The following is a 27,382-nucleotide window of genomic DNA, read 5'->3' as shown; positions in this document are numbered from 1 at the left end:
CGCCGAAGACATATAAGTCCACTCCATCAAGCGTCAAGCTCTTCGAAGCTTATCAAACTTCTGAAGGCGGTTTCGTAATATCGCGGTCCCTCACCGCATAGCATCGATCTTCCGCGAGCCGATTCAACGGGCCGGAAATTAAGCTCGCTACGAGGTATTTTTTAGGCCAAGTTCGCCCAACGTTTATCAGCAAAGTATATTTCCGATATCGGCGAATCTTTCCGTAAATATTAACCGCGGTCAAGTTTGAGGTTTGATTTGTTTTCCTCTTCCTGAAGAATCTGTTAGACGGCAACTAGAAAATGTTGTTAATGAATACCAGAAGTATTATAATTTGCGTAAGCTTTTATCCCCTTTTAGAACTTTAGAAAATATATGAAAGATTAAAAGCTCTCGCTCTTTCTATGGGAAAGTCCGTCTAAAACTCCGAAACTCCTGCTTTTCTTCAAGCTAGAAAAATAATTTGCAAGGACTGCTTCTCGAATCGCTGCTTACCAGTCGGCAGGCCATCCATCATCTCTCTCGGAGACGCCGTTGCATCAATTTCTATTAGGAAGACGTGCGAGAGCGAAGGGACGAACGCGAGTCGAATATACGCAAGCGGAGAGAAAAGTTTTTTCGACAAAAGTCAGAAGAAATCACAGAGAAGACAGATCCGTCACTGGAGAAGGTGAGTTTCCACAGGGAGAGATTGTTCTCTCATCTTAGAATTAATATAAGATTAATAGAGAGAGAGAGAGAAGGAGAGAGAATGTGTGTGTGTTTTGAAACATATCTTGAATTTAATATAAAGAATTTTTTTATTTATAGTAGAGAATTTTTTCTATGAGAAATATCCAATGCGCGTCAGCATCTGTTACAATCTTTCAACGTTCAATATTCGCGTTAGATGATATTATTTTTATTCACAAACTTTGAGATATATATATATATATATTTTTTTTTAAACATTACAAAAAAGAAAAATGTTCTTGGTAGGATGCCAGAAATAATAATACAAGTATGGAATTGACTGAAATAGAATGTAACAAACATAGATAAGCAAATATGAATAGACAAACTATCATTATTAAAATTATCATTTTACTATAATTGATAATCAAATAATTTGTGAATCCAACTGTCATGAATTTAAAAATAAATATCTTTTTATTTCAGATCAGAAATTTATCTTTTCAAAATACGATATTGCTTGGCATATTTTTTATTAAAAATGCACAGAACTTATTTAAATCGAGAATAATCTTTGAAGTCAAAGATCAAATTCGAGTTGCGAGCTAAGGAGGATATCGATTTCATTGACGGAGCGGATGAGAAAAGTCATCGTGAGCTCTAACTAACAACAGCCGGCGCATGACGTTACCGATATCATTAATATTTATCGGAGCAATTTTATTATAAACTCCATTTCGCCTAAACGTCTGTGCTCCGAGAGGCGGATATCGCCTCTGTTATCCGAGCACGAGACTGTTGAGAAAACGATATAAAATTTTACTGGTTTACCGTTATAATGAAAGCCAGAGATGAGATACCTCGAGGACTTGAGCGATAAATGTAAAATTACAGCATCGCGTTTTCGCGTTTTAACATAATGTACAACATGGTTTTAATGTATGAAGGTACGAATGTGATTAATTATCAGAGAACTTTGACATAATTTGAATATTATAATATAGAATGAATTTAATGCTTTCAGAAAAATTCTATTAAAAAAGAAATCGAAAGTAGAAATTCTTTTCTCGAATTATCACTTTATGTTTAAATATAATAAGATATATTTTTTCTACATTTTGAAATTTTTACATGTTAAATATCGTAGCAATTACCTCTAGTTGAAAATCAGTTAATGTAAAGCACATGTAGAATTGAATTAATAATAACGCTTTACCATTATTGCTTGCCCGTTCATAAAGAGTAATTAAAGTCCGTTAACTTTCATTATAAAAGGAATGTCTAATTATAGATCACGATTTAAAGTCATTTTAAAATTTGATAAAAAAATGTAACTCTTTGCTATATATATTGTTACACAGAAAGCGCCTGAATAATGGCAACACATGCAATTATATAATCATAGAAAACTAATACATTTATGATTTTGATGCTATTATTATCGATGATCATTATTATTTTAAGGAAGACAAATTCTCGATAATAAATTCACATTCAGACTATATTTGTATAAAATTTTATAAAAAATATTTATATAAAAATTATTAATCTCTCTCGTTTCTCAAATATTATCAATTTTTATTATCTATTTGTTGGAGGAAATCAATTTATCATTCATTTCCGTTGTACAGTTTAACTGTAATTATAATAAAGAAATGTTAATATCATCGATGATGAGCCATAAAATATTTTTTTACCTTTTGCATATATTTTTTCATTCAGTCGTCATATGAGAATTCAATGGTCAAGGTTTAATGTATTTTTTAGATCCGGTTGACGATATTTCTTAATAATACATAATATTAAAGAAGGTGCAAACACGTGTGATTAACCGCGTAGTTACTTGAAGTATGCATCTCCGCAGAAAATTTTATGCAAATTACGCAAATATAGACAGAATGTACTCTTCACATTTTTACATAATAAAATTTTTACCCGATTTGCTAAAGGGCAGATAATATTATAATTGAGAATCGAGTACAGACATATCTGTGTTTTGTATAAAAGTGGAAAAAAAAAAACCTAAAATTTGCGGCGATTTTCTACCGGTTATATTACTAGCTATTGATTGTTGAAAGTAAAAATTTTTCTTTTACACAATCATCCGTAATTCTATAAAAATAAAGTATACGTTCATTTTACTTTAATTTTTAAACATATTTAATTTTAATTTCTCTTTACATTTACCACAAATGTTGATATATAATTATTTTATAAAACTCTCAATTTAACATTTTTTATTATATAACAAACGATATTCTTTAGAAAAAAGTTTGTAAATAAGAGTATATGTAAATATAGATGCCTTTTATCTATGTATCATATTTAACTATGCAACATTTTTTTGAAAGTGATTAAGATAAAAGAATTAGAAAAATCAGAAGAATTAGAAGAAAGGAGAAAGAAAACGGAAAAAAGAGAGAGAGAGAAAATGCGTATATTAATATTTCGAAATTTTTTTAAATTTCTGAGAATACGATTTGAACATTAATAGCGAATAAAATAAATTGAATAAAGAAGAACGAAAAAAGAAAGTCAGAGAGAGAGAGAAAGAGAGAGACAATTGAAAAATTGATATCATCCTGAATATTGAGAAAAACAAAATGAAAAGACATTACATTAATATATTTGATCTCATTTAATATAAGAATATTATTATTCTTACTTAATCTGAAATAATCATTATTCCTCTATTTAATATAAGATTATCATCTGTCAAGAATCAAGAATATAATTACTGCCGCGTTAACATTGATTTAATAATCAATCAATTATCTTTTTTCACTTTGATATGCGTGTCTCACGTGTCCATTGATATGAGCTGCAAAATTGCACACTCACAGACGATTGACCTCCGAGCGATACTTGGCCATTTGGAGCAGCCTAATTTCCATTTATTACGCAATTGATGCAATTAGACACGTCAATCGCGGGATAATAGACGAGACGCGCTCAACCGCGACTGCATGAAATAAAGCTCGCTTCCCGCGTGTAAAGTCAAGAAGATGAAAGTGTTTGCACGAAACAGACTGCAGATAGATTATTAACGTTAACCGAGAGATTCTAACTATATATTTTACATATAACCTTGCGCTTAAATGCCATATAAATGCGTCGCAGCAAAACAAATGCAGAGGAATTCATTAACATACCTTAAGCGTTGACTTATCTTAATTCTAAACAAAAGACGGGCTCTCCGTTTTTATAATTTGTTTTATAATTCATGAAATTAATTATAGGAAGATGTAAGATATAAAGAAACGCGAAAATTTTTTAAAAAAATTATGTAATAAATGAAATATTATGCAAACGCCGTATAAAAATAATAATTAGTAAGGTGACATCTTGTAAATGTGATACTTGGAATGTTTTCTTTTCGCCATAATTTAAATATAATTTTTGATATTTGACTTACCAGAGATTTTTGGAACTCATTTGAAACTCAATTTTTCTATTCTATCAATTTCAATTCGAGACGCTCTTGAAGTTTGCTTATCACCTCTGTCATATATATATCTGAAAAAAATGCAATTTTATTTTTAGTGTTTAAACTTTGAATTATGCATATTACGATAAAATAAGTGATAGGAAAGAACAGAATTTTACAATTTAAAAGAAGGTTAACATAATAAGTGGAAGTGTTATTTTTTTCTTATCAAGTAACATTTTTATTTTACATTTAAATTTCTTTGTCATTTCACTCTTCTGACTTTCATATCAGTTAAAAAGAAAATTCGCTTCCCGATTTTAGTCGAGGTTAAAAATTCATATAAATTTATTACATAAATTAAGTTTTACAAATCATCGTAAATTTCGCCCTTGATTCACTTACCTTCGCAAGGACCTTCAGATTTCGAATTCGAAGAAATACAATCTGCGATCTGCAGACACGTAACGCAGTTACGTGAATATCGTATTTTTTCCCTCATGCGTTTGAATTTTCAATTACGCATGCGATCGAATCGTAAATCAGTTTTTGCATGTGCATGAAATAAATAAATATACACGTGACCGATACGTACTGTCACGTAACGCGCTCGTTCCCGGCGCTACTTTCTCGCGCGCGCGTTCCACAGTTTTTTTATATACTTTCATGTACCTTTTTCTTTTTGATTTTGGCCACGTGCGCGCCGCTCTCGCTCACCTGCCATTGGCTGATGACGTGGGGCTCGACGCGCGAGGGGACTCCCGCGCCCGTTTAAAAATAAATTAACGCCCGTGCGAGAGCGCGAATCGCGAATTGCAAATCGGCGCCAGTACACTCCGGGGATCGAAGCGAGCGACGTGACGAGACTTTTATCGCGTCGACGACCCTATCTGCACGAATATATGTACAGAATAAATGCGCGCGCGCGCGCGCACGCCGGGTATGCGTATATATAACGGATAACGCCGTCGTCGTCCCCCGTCCTTGTCGCGCACGTTGCGATCATGATATTCTCGCCCATTTTTCTCGCTAGCATTTTCATCGCACGCTCGAATTACGTGAGAGAGATGACGCGTGCCCGATACGAGTGCGAGTGCGGCGAATCGCGTAATCGATCTTCCAGTTTAGCGATACTGGCCGCGCGTAACCTCTAAATACGCCGCAGAAAAAGAGCGCTCAACATAACCTACAATAATCTGCGTACTTCACGTACGTAACGTAGTTTTTTCCTTTCTTTTTATTTTTCTATCGGGTTCGTCGGGTTTCGTTTTTTGCGTCCCCGCATCCGTTTTCATCCTTATTCTTATTCGTTCCCTTCGATTGTTCCTCGTGGCTCATAAAGCAGATAAAAAAAAATTAAAAAAATAAATAAATAAAGAGACCAAAGTGCGCGCCGTCGACAATTCGCGAGTGGAAGCCACGATCGACATTATCTGACTTTATCACAGATCTTCATCGATCTTCTTCCTGGATAACACGAAACGTCGACGATGAAGCGAGATAGTTAGGAGATGTTGTAAGTCGACGCCTGTAACGTAATACCCGTACGGAGAATGTGCGTGTATCTCTTTACCACGTTATCGCAATCGTTATTTAAACCTGCGTCCGGTCGACATTAAGTCCGATTTATGTCCGTTGCGTAATGACAGCGATAATCGAAGAAAAACACGCGCATCTTCGTTTCTTTTTTGCTTTGTTTTCCCGAAAACGTTATCCTCATTAACGTGCCGCAATAATATCGTGTGTGTCACGCTTGTGTCTCTAAATATGAAACGCTATTATTGTATATTGCCAGGTCAGTTACAAACGGTACGGTCGCCTATAATCGGTGGATTATGTTATATAGGAGGTAGACTTAGGTAAAATGTCTCGCAGCTTGCCAGACAGGGTGGCCGGGCTCTACTATGCCCACGGCCTATTCTGCTCCTCTCATCCAATTATTATACTCTCGCTCGCAATCTCGGTTTTGCTATTTTGCTGGTGAGTCATTCACAATTTCGATGTCGACTTATTTATTCCTCGAATCTGAAACAAAATTTTAACTTTTTGTATTTTGCGTTGTTGCAGCTATCCGCTTGTCAATCTGCCTATCCCGGGAAATGCTCCAAAAACTTTAATAAACAACACCGTCGTACCAGCGAACGATACAGAAACTACAGTATTGTACGTTCAACAAGTAGTGCTAAGAATCGGAGTAATGCCATGGACTGAAGATTTAACGCTGATGGATGCCTTTCGAGGACCTCTCTACGAAGTATTCAATCTCTTGGAGATCATACAGAACTATCAACATCCAGAAACGTGAGTAAAGTACTTTTGTTATTTACTCAAGAAGTTGAGAATCTATACAAAATATTAATGTGCAAATAACAATACTATAAAAAATATAAGAATAAAATATCTTTTCTTTTTTAGATTCAAGACACTTGGCCAAGTATGTTTGCATATCGAAGCGGTAAAAAGACGAAATGGCAAGAAAGCAGAAGTATTACCAGAATACAACTGTCTTGTCCTGTCACCTGCAAATCTGTGGCAACAAAGTATGGAATTGTTTGCTCAAGATACAAACCTCATTAATACAATATTTTCTTATCAGGTAAATATGGCATTACAATGTATAAAAAAATTATTTTGTGTAAAGTAACCATATTCTCTCAATTTATATATCACACAACAAATAAAGATCTTTTTCCATCCTGGTATTTTTATAATAAAAATAAGGCTAAGTTTGTTAATTTAGCCTTATCTTTATTATAAGAATTATCAACTTTATCTTTACAATAAGAATACCAGGATAAAAAAAGATTTTTTAATTAGTCAACAAATACAGTTTTATCTTTATTATATAATAAAATTTCTTAATTTGTTCTCATCTTTTTATATTTACATCGTAGAATCTTCAGAGAGGTAAAATAAGTCTCGCAGAAGTAATGTTTGGAATGAGTTTGAAAGAAACGGGCGTAAAGAGATATCCTGCTCGCATTCGTCAGAGAATTCTCCAATATGCTGTAACTATTTATTTAAATAAATATGATCAAGAGTAAGTATTTATAATTTAACGATTTTGATATATTAAAAATGTATACATTAATATATATTAATGTACATTTTATTTAATTGTTTCTAGATTTATAAAAGGGTTGCAGCATCGATTGAAAACTTATTATCATCTTCATCAAAATGTTGGCAATAACACGGACGATGATGCGCACGATGAAGTATTGAATATTTTCTACCCTGGTGAATTCAATTATAATGAATTCTTTCCATTGATGATGACCTTCCTGGCCTTATTTTTCTATGAATATTTTCAAGTACGGAAAATAGAACTTGTCAAGTCTAAACTGGGCATTGCGTTTAGTGCTACTGTGACAGTGATGGGTTCGCTATCTATGACAGTGGGTGTGTGTTTTTTCTTCGGTTTGACTTTGAGTATGAGTGCCAAAGAAGTGTTTCCGTACTTGGTGATTATTTTTGGCCTTGAAAATGTTCAGGTCTTGACAAAGAGTGTCGTCAGCACGCCCGCGCATCTGGACATGAAAATACGCGTCGCTCAAGCTCTATCAAAGGAGGGATGGTCCATTACAAAGAATCTACTCACGGAAGTAACAATTCTAACTATCGGACTATTCACTTTTGTTCCTGCTATTCAGGAATTTTGCATATTTGCCATCGTTGGACTACTGAGTGACTTTTTCTTGCAAATGGTATTCTTCTCGACCATTCTTGCGCTCGATATCCGACGTACAGAGCTATCCAGCGAGAATTCCAAGTTTCACTTGTCACACATCCCGCCATCACGCAGGCAACAGTTCACCACTACTATTACTAATAGAAAACCTCACATCTTCCGCTCCAAGTCTCATCCGAGATTGAATGGTCTATCTACTGGTCCGACGAATATTATCGCCCCAAATACACAAAATACTCATACACTGGGCAAAATCCCCAAGCGTTTGAGATTGGTGCACATTTGGGCGCGAACGCGAATCTTCCAGCGTGCATTCATGGTATGGATGGTCGTGTGGATCAGCATGACTATCAATAATTCTGGAATAATTGAGCATGTGATACACTTGAGTGAGACGTTAAAACCAGAAGCTGATATTGATGGATATACAATAGATAAACCTCAACCGTTGAACAATTATGTTGAGTTAAATACAGTAACACCAATATCCGTGTCACCGGCGACTATAGCACCAGATAAATTGAATGGACAGGTGAATTTTTTATCCTTTACGACATTATTCCTTGTTTCCATTATTGTCTAAATAATGAAGAAAAAATTTTTTTTTCCTTTTTTTTTTCAGGATATAACGAATAACGCGACCGAAGAATTGAACAAGTTAAGGCCAATGGATTTTCCACCTTGGAATAGTTTATCATTGTACCATTGGTCCTCGATTCTTTCGATGTATAATGTATCAATTGCCGGTGGACGAGTGACTATACTTCCGACAATAAAGCTATCACATGCAGTGAATCCACAATTAGTGAAACAAATAAGCAATCCGAATGATGTTCAGCACTTTCAATGGCAGAGTCTTGCTACCGCCGCGCTCGATCCTTTGGATTTTTCCGGTTTGTAAATAAATTTGAAGTTAATCAGATATCAGACATAACAAAATCATCAATCACATATTAGACACAACAAAACTTTAACACTTATCTTTATTTTTTTTAGATATGGAAGTACGCTCGAGATCGGAGGGACGCGTATTCAATACGGATGCGCCTTTTGTACCGTCGAGTCCAATGGAGATATTTTTGGCCGCAGTACTGTGTCTTATTAGCGTAATCGTGGTCGCTTACACGATGGTCGTACTCTATCGTTGTATCTGCTCCAGAAATTACGCAGAGTGGCGAGCTAGTTGGAATAAGCAAGAAAAGACGCATGATTCTGTTACTCAGCTAGTGCTGGAGGCAGTACCCTTAGTTTTGGAAGGCCATATTCAAGAAGTGGAATGTATCGCGACGGACGGTAATACCGTTGCTAGTACTTGTCTAGCGGGTCACATCAGGGTATGGGACTCGACATCCGGTGAGGAGCTGGCGCATATCGATAGACGGCAATTCTTCATCGGTCCGCAGAAAACTTTGAGCCACACATCACCGGATGCTGACGAATTAATGTCAGACTACGAGAGCGGTTCGCCGCCTTCCAGAGGAGAGATGGAAACTGCGCAATCGATGGGACTTTATTCACCGGTTTCGGCGATGTATCAAAGAAAGTTATTTCCTGCTTACAACGCGCAGAGAGTTGTTAATAATAACAATCACAAAAGGCGATCTATAGGAAATACGCTGGATTACGATTATCAGATCACTGAATTTGGTAGCGACTCTAAGCAGAGGCTGTTACGTCGAAGCTTAGATAGCGCCTATGATCTTCCCGATTTGAAACCTGCGATCAATACTAAATTCTCATCCATAAAATATATGCCCTTGCAAAAAAACTACGATCAAGGCTTCGACTTCGGCGAGCGATATAAGATTTTACTGGAGAAACATAATAAATCGGTCGAGGAAATGCAAAATTCTGAAACTAGGGAACAGTTGAACGTTTTCCCCGCGAGATTAAATAACTCAGTTGGCAGCACGACCTCCATAATTACAGATCGCACGATACAATCGTCGCATATCGCATCGGCGATTTGGTGTATGGATTATCAAGAAAATCTCATAGTGGTTGGATGCGCTAACGGCAGTCTAGAATTCTGGGAGGGTACGACTGGTAGATTTAAGGTGAGACACGAATAATTCGAGAAGCAATCATACCTCATAGATAAAAATTAGTCGATTACATTTTCCTCCTTAATTCACAGTGTCTCTTCGATGACGGATCGGGACTTGGAATTTCTGCAGTTAAACTTGTCGGTAGCAGAGTAGTAGCAGCTAAATTGAACGGTACGGTCGATTTTCTGCAACTCGAAAGTTACAGCGAAGGCCAGCAGATTGATTGGGGCTTCACATCCTATAGAAGAAGTAAGATTTTAAAATATACCAGATTCCACACTTCTACATTATACATTACATGATATTTCTCGTATTACAAATGAAATGCTCATTTCTTTATTGAAATAAATTCTTTTATATTCTAATTAATTTTCTTATTTTAGCACATGTGCGAACAGGTAGTGCTGGTTCACCCATGGATCTAAATAATACTATGCATACAGAGGAAGATCTGCGCTGCATGAAAATTGGCTCTCATAGAGCGCATCAACAAGCGATCACCGTCCTAGACAGCGAAGGTGGACGTGTATTAACTGGTAGTCAGGATCATACCTTGAAAGTATACAGGTATACAAATTCGAAATATGATCCAGTTTTTTGTTTTTTTCCAATCGTCTGCATGTAATTATATTTTTCTCATCTAGATTAGAGGATCAACTGCCTCTGTATACGCTTCATGGACATTGCGGTCCGATATCATGTCTATTTATCGACAGACTCAGTCCCATGACATCCGGTAGTGGATCTCAGGATGGATTACTGTGTGTGTGGGATCTTTTGACAGGTAATGTTATTAGCATCAACAAATATAAAATTCACATTTTATTAAAATTTATGATTTATCATAATTTTTGTATTTTTCTTTCACGATGCATTTTTTTGTTTTGTTCTTTTTGCAGGAACATGCATGTATAGTATTCAAGCTCACGATGGCGCTATAGCTGATATTACATGTTCGGTATCGTATGTGATAAGTATTGGAACAGATGAAAGATTATGTGTCTGGGAGCGTTTTCAAGGGCACTTACTACATACTTTACCAGCCCATAAAGCGGCTTACAATTTACAATTAGTGATGCTGACACATCATCTTCTCATAACTAGTAATCAGGTAATATTCTTTTGAATGCTCATTATGCTTTTGTGTTCGCAAAATTATAAATCTTAATCTAAATCTGAATTATTGATGTTCCAGGGATCATTAGTAGTTTGGGATGTAAGGACGGGTGAGCCTGTGCGAGAAGTAAGATTGGGTCATAAAGACAGTTGCATTTTCGTAAAACAGATGTTGGCTTTGAGGGACAGCGTGGTTTGCGACTACGGCCGACAATTAAGAGTAGTCAGATTTCCATTGGTGTCTGATAAGCTCGATTAAATTCTCCGTATACGCGCGTGTACATAGCCATTTTTCTTTACCAAGCGTTATTCAAAGAAAAAGCGTCTTATGTTATTTAGTTTTTAGCTTTTAGAAACTTGGAAATTTTTATACAACATATATCGTGGTATTCTAAAGACACCGACGTATATTTTCGATATAAGTTTATGTTTTCTGACTACACATTGTGGCCATTTTAGATTGCACGACTTTCATATAATCGCGATACATGTTTACAGGAATATATTTCTTAACTGAGTAAAACATATAACTCACTAAAATATAATCACTTTTTTTTTATTTTTATGCCAAATCGTTGGTGCTGATAACAATAATGATATCTATAAACACCAATTGAGAAGATTAAAGAAATGAATGTAGTTACACATATAATGTTGTGTATATTTTATATTTAGAATTCTTTTTATTTAATTAAATTTAAAAAATGATTTAAAACTTTTCAATTGAAAAATTGTGCTCGATTACAAGCTCTTGAGACAAACATCTTTTCATTCTAGTATTTTATAACATGCATAGTGGCTGTGCTTCATTTTGGAATGCCTATTAACTTTTGTTCTGTAATATAAAGGTGCTTCATATTCTCTATTTAAACACTTTTAATGTTTTTACGATAAGTAACATCGTAATAACATACATGCATTTGTAAAACCAGTGTTATTCTTTAATGCGTAGGTATAAGACATTCTAGCTCGATAACGATTATGACATAATTAAATATGTAGCGACAAATAGTTGTAAGTTTCTGTGACATTTTAAATATTTCTACTCACTTTAATGAATATAGATTTTGAAATTACACGGGAATTAGTCGAATGATTTTTTTGAATTGTTGAATAATATAATAACATTGCATTCAATAACTATAAATAAACCAAAACTTAAATCTGAGTCGTCATAAATGAATATAAATATTGTATAGATGAAAATGAAATAACCATTGTTATACATCAAAGTTTTAAAAGTGCCTTTATTGTATTCGTCATTTTCATCTTTACGAGGAAAAATTGAATAATTTACTAAAATAAGAATAAATAACTAATATGATAACAAAAAGATAAATCTCTATATATTTATTATTAGAAGAAAAAGAAGATTTATTATTACATAATATATATTAATTATATAAAAATTAAACTTAGTTAATTTAATTTGATATATAATTAAATTTATTTAATTAAAGAGATTTTGATTCTAATACCAAGATTACTTTAAAAATTTAGAGAGATTCTAACCATGATGTTATTTAAATGTTGGTTGGTGTTATCGTTTATGATTAATTTATTTCAAGGGATTGGAATTACATGAATATATTAATTACACTTGTGGGTTATTTGTGCATATACTTTCAATTGATTCCATTAATTGGATATTTATTTATTGTCATTGCACTTCATTTTTGCGTTTTACACAATTGTAAACACAATTTTTTAAAGGGGAACAGTTTAAGCAAAAATGACTGGTTTCTAATTTATTCAACTATGTTTATGTGTGTTATTGTAGTAATGTGTTACTGTAGTAATGTATTATTATGTCGATAAGTACACGAAAAAAAAAGATCTGCTTCTTTACTTGCTTTACTTAATATGGCAGCTGATTTGTAAGAGGAGCGTATATAATGTTATAGAAAAGACCATAGTTTGAGGGAGTACATGCCGTTTCGATTTGCTATATATTATTTTATTTTCTTGCGAATAAGCGGACTTGGAAGAATATAATAGTGCTTGTCTTTAATCTGTATGTATAGAGGGATAATCAACTTTATTAAGGTAAATGCGAGTACATCGATCTCCTTTCTCGACAGAATGTTCTCATAGTCGAATATAAGCAAATGGAAATTAACTCGAGAATATTGGCGTATCGGATAATAATGCGAGTATCGCATTGTAGAAACGCACATATTTTTTTCTTGATTTTGTTTATGTTAAATAATATATCTATTACAGATTTGTTCTCTCCCTTTTTAGCTGAACTGAAACGAAACAAAATTGAAGAAGATGTATATATATTTAGAAGCTGAAGAGAGAAAAAACTAAAAGTGCAAGCAATTCGGCTAAAAAAAAACAATTATACACTAAAAAGATATTATAATTAGTAAAACAATTCTTTTACAATCAAAATCTATCCGTCAAAATCTATCTATACGCCACTTTTCGCAAGTTAATAAAACTTTAGACTGATTGTACTCAATATGGCAATTTTTATTAATAAATATTTAATTTTTTAATGTTCTCTATGCGCGAGAGCGAATCTACAATCGCCGAAAGAAGGAAAAAGAACAACATAGATATATATTTTTCCTAAGCAACTTTACATCGCAAGCATCACTACAAGATTCAACTTTATACTGGTGAAAAATAAACGAACAAAAAGAAGACACAGGATGTCCGATAAATCGTGGTGAGAGAGCTATCTCCCGGGGGAATAAAAAACAAACAAATAAATAACGGAAATATAAAATAAATATTTTGATATAGTCTTCGAGAGAGAGAGAAAAATAGTCTTGAATAAATGTATATATATATATATATATATATAAATACGTGTTTCTATATTTTTGATTATAATATTGTGCGCATTGACTACAATACAGTTCATAATAAAAATTAGCGATTGAGACATTAATTGTCACGAGTCGCCAACGATTTATTGATCATCCCGTATTATAATAAAATGCTCTCCTAGTAACAATTGTTGGCTCGCTAATGATTAAAAATCTGTGCGTGCGACTTTTATATTTATTTAATTAATTTAATACAAATTTTCATGCCAATCGTATGCAGAATATATTATTCTTAATAAATTGTCATATTTAATGTATGCTAGATATTCGTCTTATTTGTCTCATATTGTTACAGACCTTTGCCAAAATGATTTGTCATCGCCTATAATCTTGAGATCCTTTTGGACAATTGCTGGTATCGCGTATTGTTAACAGCATGCTAAAAGAAAAATACGAAAAATAATAATGCTCTCTTAAGATTTTTTTAAAATAAACTTTCCTCTCTAATTAATATGCATCCATTATCCGGATGATTATAATATATAATAACTAATATGTTAATATTTTTAAGTATATTATTACGACTGGAGTTGATTCAATACGAATATTATAAGTATCTTTAATTTATCGATAAATGCATTCTCCTTTGCATAAGTGCAACAGTGATTAAAGTCTCGCCAACCGTGTGTTCAAAAAAAGAAAGAGAGAGATATGTCAGTCATTTATATATTTTAATAAGAGAACTATTGTACTGATAGTGTAACATACGACAAAATCATTAAGCAGGATAAAAAATTATCGTATTTTTTGTTCTCTTTAAAAAATGATTTTATATAGAAACTTTATGATATTTTGTTATATATACTATATGATTAATTATGCAAACTTTATGCGCGATTTTATAATTTAGTCAATGACGCTGTTGCTGCTTGACATTATATCAATCAGTGAGCTTAATCGCTTCTTAAAATGAAAAAATTGATGCTATTAACAATATGAGTTAATAAAAGTTCGATGACATCTGAAATAACAGCGATTAATCCGCGACTAGACAATATGTATGATGATAATAATTAACAATTAACATAATCTTTAATACCCGGTCTCTTTTCTTATTATACGTTTGTAAAAAAAATAATGCGTTAATAATTAAAATTCTCGTTAAATAAATCATTTATGATTAATATGTGTTCTTTAAGAAATAATATTTTTTTCTTGCAAAACTATATATAATTTGTATAAAGTAATATGTAAGCAGATAAACGATAAAAAAGCATTTTAGGCGATTTTGTATTTCGATTACCATATCATTGAAAAATGATCTTCATATTTATTCGCGATGATAAAAACAGATATTTGGAGCATATTGCATTGAAAATTGATCTCACCGAAACGAATGTCGATTACACAAATACCTCACGAATATAAAAAATAAGAAATTATTTTAAAAAAATGAAAAGAACAGCAACAAGTCAGCAACATTCACAAGTTATTTTATTAATCACGTGTAAAATATATAAAAAAAAAAAAAAAACAGAAGTAGTGATCGAATAAAGCTAATAAAGAACAGAAGTAACTATTAAAAACTATTTAATTTTTTATTAACGCTAAAATAAGACAAAAATATTTCCTAGAAGAATTTTCAAACATAGCGTCAGAAAACAATACACAAATTGCGGAGGATAATACAATGTGGGACACGTAGCGGCATATTATTATCGTTTCGCAACGCTATCAACGTGCCAATGTTATCCATCACTTTTCAATGGTACAGTAATGATAAACACCTATACACATTCCTTGTAACTTCTCTTTAGAAAAGCATATTCGAGAAAAGGAGAAAATGTTGCATTAAGAGAGTCTACTTAAAAAGAACTATTTTTTTACCTCTACTGCTCAAAGCTTAAGATTCGAAATAATTCTTTTTTATCTATGTTATATATGCTATACATTCATATTTTTTATTTCTTGCACGCATATCTAATAGCTTTTAATATTCAATCTTTAATTTATAAACATAAATATGAAATAAGTAATTAGTGCTATTAATAAAAGAAGTTAATTCCGCAGAAAATTTTTTCATACAAAATAAAATTATGAAGCTGTGTCACAAATAAAATTTATCGACATGACGTCGCAGGATGTAATAATGTCAAAAGTGGTCCCGGAAGATTTTTGATTATGTTTAAGTATCATTGCTAACTCTTATTTAAGATAAAGTTTCAGTATCAACTAGACAATGCTCGCGTGACATTCATGCGTGTATAAAATAGTTGTTACATGACAAATCGTATAAGGAAAAAAATTTTGCAATTTTTAGGCAATTAACGCAAATTAAAGTATGTGCGTGCATAGTCATATCGATTTTTTATAAACATTAATTTAGACGAATTTTATAAAATTAATATACTCTTTAAACAGAAAATTTACCGATCGTTCAATCTTTTTTCGCGTGTCCTGATAGAGCCACTTGTCGCGTGTACATACGGCGGATATAATTACGACAAAATGATCGGTGGCGAGAGAAGGGAAAAGAAGAGATCACGTATGAGCACGTACATATACCGATTCGCCTTCAATTTCCATTGGGAGGACAAAGAAGGTAGATGTCGAAGGAGGGAGCTCAAAATCGAAAGTACAGCTTGCTCGTGGCTTTCGCGTCGCGCGGTGTTTAGTCCATCGCGACGTTCCGATCTAATGTAAACGGACAATCTCTTCCTCACTATTTTCTACCGCTTTTCACTTCGAGCGTGATTTCTCCTCGGAATCTTTTGGATATTTCTCTGTGAACGACACAATTTCTCCATGACAAGATACTACAGTTCCCTTAGTGAATAATTTTCCTCTCTTCTTTCACGAACTTCTTTCCTGGAACAGTTAGAGCAAGAAAGATTTGTTTTTAAAAAGATAAAGTCCAGGAAGAGACTTTTAAAGTCACGCTGTTATACGAGGAAAAAGATTATTTATTAAAGATTAAAATAAAAATAGAAAAGGAAAAATGTGCTGAATAATTTTTTTAATTTTTTCACGAAAAAATTCGTGAATCGATATTGTTCTATTCAGTGAAAGCAAACGTCCACAAATTTTTTCCAGCTACATATATTTAAGGTATTTTATTGTCGAGTTAAAAAAAAGAAACGACAATTTTCATTATAAGAGAATTTTCATTCTGACAAATAGATAACGAACTAGGATGAATTACAACCAAAACAAAAACACTGAACTACTAACGTCTTAAGCGCCAGCGAGCTTCGCAATCGTCTACATACAATGACATTTAGTTTGTTGTGTTTAACCGCATAAAACAAAATAGTAGGAAAAACGCTCAACATTGTCATTTTGTCTGATAAATAATTTGTGTTGTTACGGCACGTAATCATATTTGTGGCATTTCCAGTGCAATAATTGAACACAAATTTAATGAGTATTATAGTTAAAATTATAATTATAGTTAAAGGTATATAATTATAGCTAAAAGTTATGGAAAGAAGAGTTCTGTGTTAAGAAATTATATCATGAAATTATAAGAAAGCTGATTGATTATCCGTGAAGTAGAAGAAGCATCGAGAGAATTGTTAATATCTTCTGTCAGGACGCTTACAAACAGGTGAGCACAAAAATCGCATAATTCTCCCGACCGAAAAAAAATTTTGTGTATCAAGTAAATGTATCAAGGTACGTAAAAAAAAAGTTCCTTTCCCGTATAAGATCGAATATCTTAATATAATATATTTATTAATTCTCTTTACACAGGATGTTTTGTAATGACGTGAATTACCTATGAATTTTTTTGAGAGATATATTTATATATTAAATATATTAAAACTCGTATATTATACAAATTACTCATCACACAATAATGAATAATTAAATAAAATAAAATAAAAATAAAATCATTAATAAATCATTTGCTTTGCACTGCAAATTTAATTTTGATTACTATACAAATCTGCATAATCAATTTCTACTAATGTTTCTTATATAATTTAGCTACTCTTTGGTCTTTAGCGTATTATCATTTATGCAAATTATTTATTAATATTTCCCTACACTTTTCAAAATCGCACGCTTATCAAATGTAAACATAGATATTGAAGCTGTAATGCATCGAGCATGTAATCGGCTCGCTGAACTCTCACAATCTTTGCGAATGCAAATCCGTCGTTTGTACAACAGAGATTATTGCGATTCTCTTCCACTCCTTGGCTGCTTTTGATTCTTTCCTCTCGCGCCACATAAATAAGTGAGCTTGTATGCCGATGAATCGAAATCGGTAACTTTATACAAGAATTTAATTTTACATTGTTCTGCTTCGAAAGGAGGTCATCCTTGTACCAACACTGTCGTCCTTCCCTCGATATGCAACGGAGAATCTGATACGCGTAAAACCGCAAGCGACTAACGTGCCTAAGACCCGAAGATTGAATCGCAAGCGGATCGAATCACGAAGATGGCAGCGACCGAATGCGTAGAAAATGGAAAGAGGTTCGTCATACTTGAAATTCATATTTTACATCTTAATGACTTAATGACTTAATGACTCCTCATGGGAGATTCCGAACAATCATTCTTTTAGACGCTCGCTACAAAATTTTTTCTCGAATGAAAACAGTAAAGAAAATTTATTTTTCTGCTCGTGGATATTTATGTTTACGAGATAATTCATTTTTTTACGAGATTCAAGCTTCCTCGTAAAAAAAAAGTTGTAAATGTCACAAATAAAAATTTGCTGAAAAACACCCTATTTTTTTCTAACTGATAAACTTAATCCGTAAGAAAGAAGAAAAAAATAAAATTTTATTATTTTTCACGTAGATTTCCAAAGTTTCTAGAAATAGCATTTATAAATCACTGATTTTGGCTATAGAATCTTGTTTATCGGTTCATCAAAGGTTTAATTAATGCAAATATTTAACATACATATAAGAAATTCGCGACCTTAATAACATGCAAACGGAAACGAACTACTTGTCCGAGTTATTATCAAAATAAATTAATTAAAATATCCGTTTATCAACTTTCACAACGGTTTCGTTCGCGGATATATGTGAGATTAATCGACCTCAAAATCACGGATGTAAAATATTAAATATTCGAAATCCACAAAACATCGATAGTATCTATAATAATAGATTTCGAGGCAAACTCCACTGACAAAAAAACGCGTTAATGACATAATTTTTCGCGGAATCAATTTTCTGGCGTTGCATAGAGTGAATTATCGTTCCGAAGATATTGCTAAAAAAAAAATATTACTACAAAAAAAAATGACAAAAAATTATTCTTTCTATTTCTATTTTTGCCCGCGATATTTTTGCGTACGAGTTATACGAAATCTTGCATGTTGATTTACATCCATAAATTGCAACAGAATCTGTTATTATGTAATATTAACCACAAATATAGTTAACCGCAAATCATCATTATCTTTGTTATTAGTTTCATTTAGTTTCACTTGAAACTTTTTACTGATAATTCTACTCATCGAATTAATTTAAAAAATATAAGAAGTTAAAATATTAGAAAGAAAAGTTATTAATTATTAAAGAAAAATATAAACAGTAAATATTAAAATAAATTAAAAAAAAGCGATGCAAACAACTGTTGCATCTTTCGTGAATTTATTGAGTTATATATGTCAGTTTATATCCGCGATTCAGTAAAATTTATAATATTTTATAGCCGCGTTTATGCTACATATTCGTAATAATTAAACATATATATTTTAATTTTTGTCTTCTGACTATATCAGAAAGAGGTATCTCCTCGAATAAGTTTAGCTGTCGGCAAAACTGTGAAGGCATTGGAGAAATTACAGGAAGTAAGATATTATTGAATTCCCGACCACATAATTCCTAACAATTTTTTTTTGTTCACATAAACTATTCCGACGTACATTACATATACTTACGTAACATATATTTTAGATTTTGTTGAAAGGACAAAAACACGTATCACAATCACATACACTTTATCACATATCATTCTTAAACTAACGCAATTACAGTACAAAATTAAAAACGAACAATATTGTCGTTCAATATTTTATTGCATATTTTATTAAAAAACACTCCTTTTTCAAGGATTATTATTAATATTTCATCTGTTTCATTCTAATCGTAAATTCGACAAATTTTTAGAGATTTCTACTAATTATTTAGAACTAAAAATATTTTTCTTTTTATCATTATTTTAAAACTTTCTTAATCACAATAATGATTGATAAAATAATGATTGATAAATATGATTGATAAAATGCAGTTTTTTCTTATTACTTATTACAAAACATGGATTAAATAAGAAAAATATAAATTTTGTAATCTAATAAAAACTATCTTGATATTAACATAATTCAATCGTTATCAATTAAAACAGCACTGCAACAGATAATAATCGTTACCTGTTATTTGCAAGTAGGTCACTGGCCGACAATCTCATGGCATTAAAGCCGCTTTAGTGCGTCGAGACTCGTTAATATTCTTTGCGTCAATCAGAGATGTGTCTGCGAGATGAAGCATCTTTGCATTCGGCATTCAATCAGATGCGGCGATAAGAAATCTCATTAATACAATAATCGTTTTATCGACACTGTTAATCACCTGCAATGCAATAATTTAGTGCAGCGCGTTTGAAAAGTCCGAAAAAGAGCTCTTCTGCGAGTTTGGCTCAATTACTATGTGACATGTAATGACGTAAATGCGTAATGACACTACTTATTACACTTCTTATGATAAAGATCGCGCTCGACTATGACACGTATCTTTTTTTTTTTTATTTTTGATGAATAACTGCCCGAAATAAAAATACCATGGAGTAACGTTTTTATCCACAAAAAAACACCCGCGACAAGATATTCTTTGCACGTGTTTCACAATACTTCTTACGCTATAAATGTTCTCTATGAATTTTCTGAATTATATAAACTTTGCACAGGTAGAATTTTTTTAATAGAAAAAAAATTGTCACGAAATTGTTAAAATTATTGCAATGGAGTCTTCATTGTTTATTTAAATTATAATGAGATATAAACGTTCGGCTCTAAGCAAGATTTCCGTTAACTATCTCATATCACTGATGCTTTAAAGTGAGTATTTTCTTTTAAAAGTAAATTTTGTGTACAAAACAGTAGAATATTTAAATAATAGAAATTCGAACAGGTTTCATCATATTTTAACGATTTTGCCATTATTATGATAAAGTAAATCGTAAAACAATGGCAAAATCTTAGCATTGCTGAGAATCAATAACTCGCGAAACGATCATTTCATCTAAATGTAGTCTTCAGATAAAATCTATTTCCTTCTCAGCCATAATGCCATAGAATAATTAATTTTCTTTTAATAGAATGGCGTTAAAGTCGACGCGATGTTATGTGCGTACGAAGGACACTCGATTGGCGTATTTCAAGCGCAATTAAAATCACATCCGAGTTTGATTGGACGCTACATACCATCAAGGTTTAATAAATCCTTCATATAAAGGATATTCGATTAAAAATGTTATAAATGACAAATTTTTTAAAATCGTACTCAACTCTCGTCTGTCTTTTTCAAACAAAATTTTAATTTAAATTAGAAATATTTAATGCTTAAAATTTAAAAAAAAAAATGATTAAAAAACTAGTCATTAATCTGACATTCGTTAAATAAACTGTTGAAGAAAATGCGTTTGCAAGTTTTGTCCGTCATATCTGAGACATAATTTGTAAATTTACGAATCTCCTTACTTTCTATGTACAAATAAGGTCTCTTTTAGTAGAAACATAAAAAATGCGATACATGAGAAAGGGAAAACAAACACGTTTACATGCCAGAACAGGTGGCTGAAAATGAGATTGCATTACATGATTGTTACATCATCACCGGGCACGTTTCATTCAGAATGAGAGAATGGCACGCACCCGCGAACGCACTACTCTACAGGCCTAAAGCCAGTCGTTGTACATCGATATCACAAATCCATGATTTATTGTAGGGTAGAGAAAAAGAAAGAAAATAATGCTAAATATATACGCGCGAGAAAACGATTAGGAAGAGAATGTTTATATTCACGTTTTACCACGACCTTGCGAAAATAATCCATTCGCACTAATCGTCGCATTGTTCGTCGGTACATCGTGTGATGCTAGCAGTTTTAAACTGACATGATTCGACACAAAAGGTGCCGCAATCGTCATTACGCTTACGTAATCATCACGCGTGTTCTTGACGTTTGCACAATACAACATGTGGATCATCCTCAACCAGTTTGCCATTTTTCATCAACTGTCCTGTCGACACTACCGAATTATTTTAATTTCTTATCGTTTAATAACATAGATGTTGTCATTTATATAATGGACGATTATATTCTTCCTTTACTGATAAATAATTTCATAAACTTTTAATACTATTGCCGTATTTTTTTCACAGATATCTTCTGAATTATAATTTATAGCATTAAGTATTAAAACAGTAACTTTTTAATGCAATAATTAACAAAGTAAAGGGTATTATATGATAAAAGAATTAGTATAGATTAATTTGTTGCCAAAATTTTTTACCTGATTGTAATGTAAAAATAATTCATTTTTAATAAATAAATATGATATGCAAAAAAATATAATTTAAACAATATATAAAACTACTCTTGCCAATTAGTTTGTTAATGATTAAAAATAATTCTATTAAAAAATTGCTAAATTGTTCATTGAAAGAAACAGTTGAGAAATTTAGATTTTTTTTTTGTTTGTTTTGAGTCGTGAGTCCTTAGAATTATGTAGATGTAGGCCATTTTACGAAATAATCTCAGAATCGCTGCAGAGACCAATGCGATTACATCAGGTGAAAGGCTTTACGGATCGATTAAAAAGATGGAGAGGCTGTGTTTCACTGAATTCGCATACTTTTCTCAATATACAAAGTGTCATATTGTTATTTCAGGTTTCTTATTAAATATTTAGTTATGTTTTTTCGTTACTTCGATTTACATATGTATATTATATATATGTACATAAATAATTTAATATATTTCCTGTTGGATTTGTATTAATCAAATAACTTTAAAACCGGTACTGCATTAATTCAATGGCACAATATATTTTTTTATAAAATAATTTTATGCTTTTTTTCTTTCTCCAATTAATTACGACGCGTGTTCAATCTTCAAGCAAATAGATTCGTTCGACATTGCGGATTCGTAAGACTTCTAGCCCGACTACTAACAATGAGTTGTTGAATAAAGCCTATTTAAGACGTTTATTTGACTGATTGAGAGCTCAATGTGGTGCACGTAGACTTTTAAAGACTTTAAAGTATGCTAAGTTCTAATTGTAAGACTTATCGTACCGCCAAATAGTTACTAAAGAATAATAATTTTAAAGGAAAAATTTGTATAATATGGAACGATGAAATTAATATCTGAAAATCTAGATAAAGTTTTATAAAACATAAGAAGAATGTATATATATATATATATATATATATATATATATATATATATATATATATAATTAATAATATATTTATTAAATAATTTCTAATATTTATTAATATTTAATAATTATGATTAATCCGTGTCTTAAAAATATATCAGAAACATCGATTCCAAATAGTTCGTTCATTATTAGAAATATGTACATTACAAATATACGCACCTTTTCTTATCTACACTTTAGGAATGATGACAAAACGTCGGTCGAAGTGGCATATATTTCTAAACTTCGACAAGCAGTACCACAATGCTGTGCAGTCGGTGCGAAAAATATACTCCTGCTTGCCTTTGGTTCAACGTTAGGATTCTCGACTATCCTTATTCCAGCATTACAAAGGGAAGATACAGACATCAAGGTTACTACGGAAGAATTAACATGGATTAGTAAGAATCTATTCGCAAATATAGTATGGAGAATAATTTACAATTTTTCATAGAGTTCCTCCTCCGAAATATAAATATAGAATTTTTTTGCCAAAAATCTTATTTTGTCTTTTTGTAAAATCAATTAGTTGTAATCTAAATTCATATCAGAAAAATTAAAATTTGTGAAAATGATTGAAATACTAAAGTTATTATATATCATTATGTATATATTATAACTCATATTAATGCATGTTTAAATAAATTTAATTTACATTTAATTATTATACATCAATTATTATACATACATTTTCTATTATATAATCATATTTAATTATTTTTAAAAAATTATTATTAATTTATTATGTTAAAATTTCCCCTCTCTTTTATATGCAATAAATTTATTCATTAAGTTACTTAATAAATTATTTTATATTTTTATTATTATGTTTTTTTTTTTACAGGTAGTCTAAACTTATTTCTCGTGCCGATCGGTTGTCTCGCGAGCGGACCGTTGTCGCAGTATCTGGGCAGGAAGCGAACAATGATGTTGACAAATATCCCTTTCGTGATTGCCTGGCTGATATTTTATTATTCTAGCAATCCTACGATGTTGTTTACCGCGCTCGCAATAACAGGTCTGACGGGAGGCCTTTTGGAAGCGCCAGTCTTGACTTATGTCGCCGAAGTGACTCAGCCTAACTTGCGCGGAATGCTGTCCGCGACTTCATCGATGTCAGTCATTCTGGGCATTTTCACGCAAATGTTGAGCGGTAGTCTGGCCCATTGGAGAACGGTGGCAATGATCAACTTGGTTTATCCGGTTATCTGTTTCTTCGCTTTGTCCTTAGTACCCGAGAGTCCACACTGGCTCGCAGGTGATCGCACAGTCAAATTATTTACAAGGATTATTAAATCGTTAAAAAAAATTATTTTAATATTATTTAAATCAAATTATTTATTTACTTGAAAACTTTAATGAATAATTTAACAAATCAGTTGAGCTCGAATCTAAGACTCGAATCAATTACTTTGCCCAAAAAAAAGTTTTCTTCGTCGTTTCTTTCATGATGATTGATCTAATTCTTTTTTCATTAAAAAAATTTATTATTAAATTTAAATTAATTTCACGTACATATTGATTTTTTTTCTCAGCCAAGGGTCGTTTCGCGGAATCGGAACGCGCTCTCTGCTGGTTACGAGGTTGGACAAGCCCGTCGAATCCGCAGGTGCAGAACGAATTTCAAACGATCTGCGAGACGGTCCAGAAGCCCGCCGACAGCACCGATTCCGATAAGAAGGAAATCTGGCGATCCTACACCAAACGCACGTTCTACATGCCCTTTATCTTGGTGAGCGCGGCCTTCTTCATCAGCTCGTTCGGCGGCAGCGCGACCCTGCAGACCTTCGCTGTCTTGATATTCGCGAAACTCAAGGCACCGATCGACAAATACACGGCCACGGTGTTCCTGGGCGTCGCTCAATTGGTCGGCACCATAATCTGCGTTATGGTGATACATTTCTTGGGAAAACGCAAGTTATCCTTCATATCAGTCAGCGGCAGCGGTTTGTGCTTCTTTTTTACTGCCGTCTATGGTTATCTGAGTGACAGCGATTATTTGGATGGAGTCAGATACACCTGGTTGCCGACTACCCTCATGATTGGCGCCGCTTTCATATCGAACTTCGGAATCAGATTGCTGCCTTGGGTCCTGATAGGCGAAGTGTATCCGGTCAAGGTGCGTTCTGCGATGTTTCTTTTTCAGTAGTTTTCATCTTAATTCTTAGTAACCTTATTTAAATCTGTTTTTACTTTAATTTATTTAGTTAAGTTGAAAATATTAATTAAAAGTATTAATTATTAAATATAATATTTTAATTAAATTTGAGCATATTTAGATTGCATTTATTTTTTTCAAGAGCATTAAAAATTCTTCCTTGCGTTTCGCAAATGATTTGAAAATTCATTAATTTATAGGTACGTAGCAGTGCAACCGGCGCTTCAGGTATGGTCGGCTACATTTTATCATCGATCGCGAATAAAACTTTTCTCTACATGATGAACGGCATATCGCTATCCGGAACGTTCATTTTCAACGCTCTCATCAATTTGGCCGGTCTGTGCTTTTTATACATGATGTTACCTGAGACCGAGGGTAGGACCTTAAGGGAGATCGAAGAGCATTACGCCGGTGTACAGGATTTAAAGGACCGGCCTAAACACAAGCAGCACGTCATTAAGGAGAAGTGGGCGGCCGAGAATCCGGCGATCGTACACGACGAAAGTATAGAGAGTAGATTGTAAGATCTAATAATTCGCAGATCTAATTAGTTATTGAATATTGCAGTTCGAATATATCTTGCTCTTCGCGGAAATTGTAATTATTTCAAGTATTCTATTAATCTATCGCATGGATGAGTTACGCAAAGCGTAATTGCACATCTTTTTTTTACATTATTATCTCAAATAATATTTGAATTTTTTTTTTAATCGAATAACGTGTAATTAAATGTGCATTTGCGGTTTATTTTTTGCTATGTTTAATGCGAACGAGAATTGTCGCGTAAAAAAAGTCTATTACCGTTCCTCGTAACGAGTCTATTACCGTTCCTCGTAACGAGTAATACAATGTAAAAATAAAGGAATTAATAGATATAAGATTGATTGATTGATTGAAGAATAATCTAGCGAAGACAAGAAAATAGTACGATTAGACACGTAAATTATACAATTTTTTAAAACAATTCCAGAAATAGTTAAAATAATAATGATATCTTAAGATTAGCAGTCTTATTTATTCCGTACAAAAAATTGTAGCTGCCATAAAGCGTTTTTATGGATTAATAGCGAAATGCTGGAGAAAAAAACTTAAGATGTGTTACTGCTTGTAGAAGATTTTTTTATTTTGCAAAGACTTTCGTATTTTATAGAAATTAGATATATTACATTAGATATATAGTCCATTATTTAATAGACAAGTGTGAAAGTCGTGTAATGTCTAATGTCAGTAGAAGTTAAGCTTTTATCGTACTAACGCGAATACAATTATTATACATATCATATTCTTCTGTGATGATCTTTAATACTAAACATAAAAGATGTATATTTCGATAAAATCATGTTTTTTTCTATTATATTTTCTTATCAACTCGAACATCTCTCACTCACTAAATATTTTATATTTGCTCTCCATAGAATTATGAATTTCGAACAAAGTAGAATTTTTTTACAAAAATATTGTAAATATTAAATTTTATGCTTTTTTTAATTTAGATAATAAAAAGCTTGTTATATAATCTACGAGTGTTTTATGATTTTTAAAAAATAATCCATTCCTAATAAAGTTTTTGAATATTTCATGTACTGTTAATTTCTTTTTTATTACTTTATCTATTATTTTAATTTGTATAAATCGATTAAAAATAATAAAATAATATTCTAAAAAAATCTCCTTCCTTCCCATAGATAGAATCAGTAAAAAATAATCTGAAAATATTATGTCATTAACTCCAAAAAAAAAGTATGATATCAATCAAATTAAATATATATATATAATCTTATCTTTATAGAAATTAGAAATATTGTTAAGAGGAAAACAAAGTATCTAACGATTGAGATGTGATACTAATCCCGATTAATATTGAAAAATGATTGTTGAAACTACTTGCCAACTAACAGAAAGAACTCGTGGTTCTCCGGTATTGCTGTAGATGGAACACGTGGCCGTCTTTATCTAAGAGACATAAATTCAGAGTGGCATTCTGCCCATACGCATTAAAATAGATTTTAATAAAATAGATTTTAAAGACAGAT

The 27,382-nt window shown here is 32.1% G+C and overlaps 2 protein-coding genes and 2 long non-coding RNA genes across 9 annotated transcripts in view; 2 read left to right on the top strand and 2 right to left on the bottom strand.

Moving 5' to 3' along the window:
- LOC126852665 (uncharacterized) overlaps positions 1 to 4,767 on the bottom strand; it is a 115,662-nt gene extending 110,895 nt beyond the window's left edge. For both annotated transcript variants that reach the window (XR_007687863.1, XR_007687862.1), the window contains exons 1-2: positions 4,505 to 4,767; positions 4,088 to 4,188 (exon numbers count right to left, since the gene is read on the bottom strand). This is a non-coding gene — a long non-coding RNA (uncharacterized LOC126852665). The remainder of the gene's footprint in view (positions 1 to 4,087; positions 4,189 to 4,504) is intronic.
- Positions 4,768 to 4,944: 177 nt separating this feature from the next.
- Positions 4,945 to 14,051, top strand: LOC126852648 (sterol regulatory element-binding protein cleavage-activating protein). 3 transcript variants are annotated; one of them, XM_050597643.1, is made up of 13 exons: positions 4,945 to 5,308; positions 5,946 to 6,079; positions 6,167 to 6,400; positions 6,515 to 6,695; positions 6,994 to 7,139; positions 7,227 to 8,322; positions 8,413 to 8,683; positions 8,787 to 9,847; positions 9,928 to 10,087; positions 10,222 to 10,405; positions 10,483 to 10,622; positions 10,738 to 10,949; positions 11,034 to 14,051. In XM_050597643.1, exons 2-13 carry the CDS (start codon positions 5,964 to 5,966, stop codon positions 11,211 to 11,213), a joined length of 3,981 nt encoding a protein of 1,326 aa, XP_050453600.1. In that variant the 5' UTR covers positions 4,945 to 5,308; positions 5,946 to 5,963; the 3' UTR covers positions 11,214 to 14,051. The 3 variants fall into 3 exon arrangements, with proteins under 3 accessions (XP_050453600.1, XP_050453599.1, XP_050453598.1); XM_050597642.1 differs by having other exon boundaries at positions 4,945 to 5,615; XM_050597641.1 differs by having other exon boundaries at positions 4,945 to 5,615; positions 5,895 to 6,079.
- On the bottom strand, positions 13,147 to 16,426 carry LOC126852663 (uncharacterized). Its single transcript, XR_007687860.1, has 2 exons — positions 16,294 to 16,426; positions 13,147 to 14,173 (listed from the first exon to the last, which is right to left on the bottom strand). It is a non-coding gene; the product is annotated as an uncharacterized LOC126852663 (long non-coding RNA).
- Positions 16,421 to 26,854, top strand: LOC126852654 (facilitated trehalose transporter Tret1-like). Of its 3 annotated transcripts, none has more exons than XM_050597662.1 (7): positions 16,421 to 16,564; positions 16,915 to 17,341; positions 18,054 to 18,219; positions 23,390 to 23,589; positions 24,033 to 24,446; positions 24,724 to 25,307; positions 25,547 to 26,854. In XM_050597662.1, exons 3-7 carry the CDS (start codon positions 18,185 to 18,187, stop codon positions 25,871 to 25,873), a joined length of 1,560 nt encoding a protein of 519 aa, XP_050453619.1. In that variant the 5' UTR covers positions 16,421 to 16,564; positions 16,915 to 17,341; positions 18,054 to 18,184; the 3' UTR covers positions 25,874 to 26,854. The 3 variants fall into 3 exon arrangements, with proteins under 3 accessions (XP_050453619.1, XP_050453617.1, XP_050453618.1); XM_050597660.1 differs by having other exon boundaries at positions 16,455 to 16,842; XM_050597661.1 differs by lacking the exons at positions 16,421 to 16,564; positions 16,915 to 17,341 and adding an exon at positions 17,749 to 17,977.
- Positions 26,855 to 27,382: the final 528 nt, after the last annotated feature.

The sequence above is a fragment of the Cataglyphis hispanica genome, chromosome 11 (assembly GCF_021464435.1).
Source record: "Cataglyphis hispanica isolate Lineage 1 chromosome 11, ULB_Chis1_1.0, whole genome shotgun sequence".
In the NCBI taxonomy this organism is placed as follows: Eukaryota; Metazoa; Arthropoda; class Insecta; order Hymenoptera; family Formicidae; genus Cataglyphis; species Cataglyphis hispanica.
This window is presented reverse-complemented; position numbering and strand designations above follow the sequence as displayed.

What these genes read in the sequence shown, in the direction of transcription:
- LOC126852654 (XM_050597662.1), top strand. Translation starts at nt 18,185, where the DNA reads ATGGCAGCGACCGAATGCGTAGAAAATGGAAAGAG. An exon ending in GGAAGAATTAACATGGATTA is followed by an intron (nt 23,590 to 24,032) that starts GTAAGAATCTAT and finishes TTTTTTTTACAG; the next exon opens with GTAGTCTAAACTTATTTCTC. An exon ending in GCGAAGTGTATCCGGTCAAG is followed by an intron (nt 25,308 to 25,546) that starts GTGCGTTCTGCG and finishes ATTAATTTATAG; the next exon opens with GTACGTAGCAGTGCAACCGG.
- LOC126852648 (XM_050597643.1), top strand. Translation starts at nt 5,964, where the DNA reads ATGTCTCGCAGCTTGCCAGACAGGGTGGCCGGGCTCTACTATGCCCAC. An exon ending in CAGATAAATTGAATGGACAG is followed by an intron (nt 8,323 to 8,412) that starts GTGAATTTTTTA and finishes TTTTTTTTTCAG; the next exon opens with GATATAACGAATAACGCGAC. An exon ending in CTTCACATCCTATAGAAGAA is followed by an intron (nt 10,088 to 10,221) that starts GTAAGATTTTAA and finishes TTCTTATTTTAG; the next exon opens with CACATGTGCGAACAGGTAGT.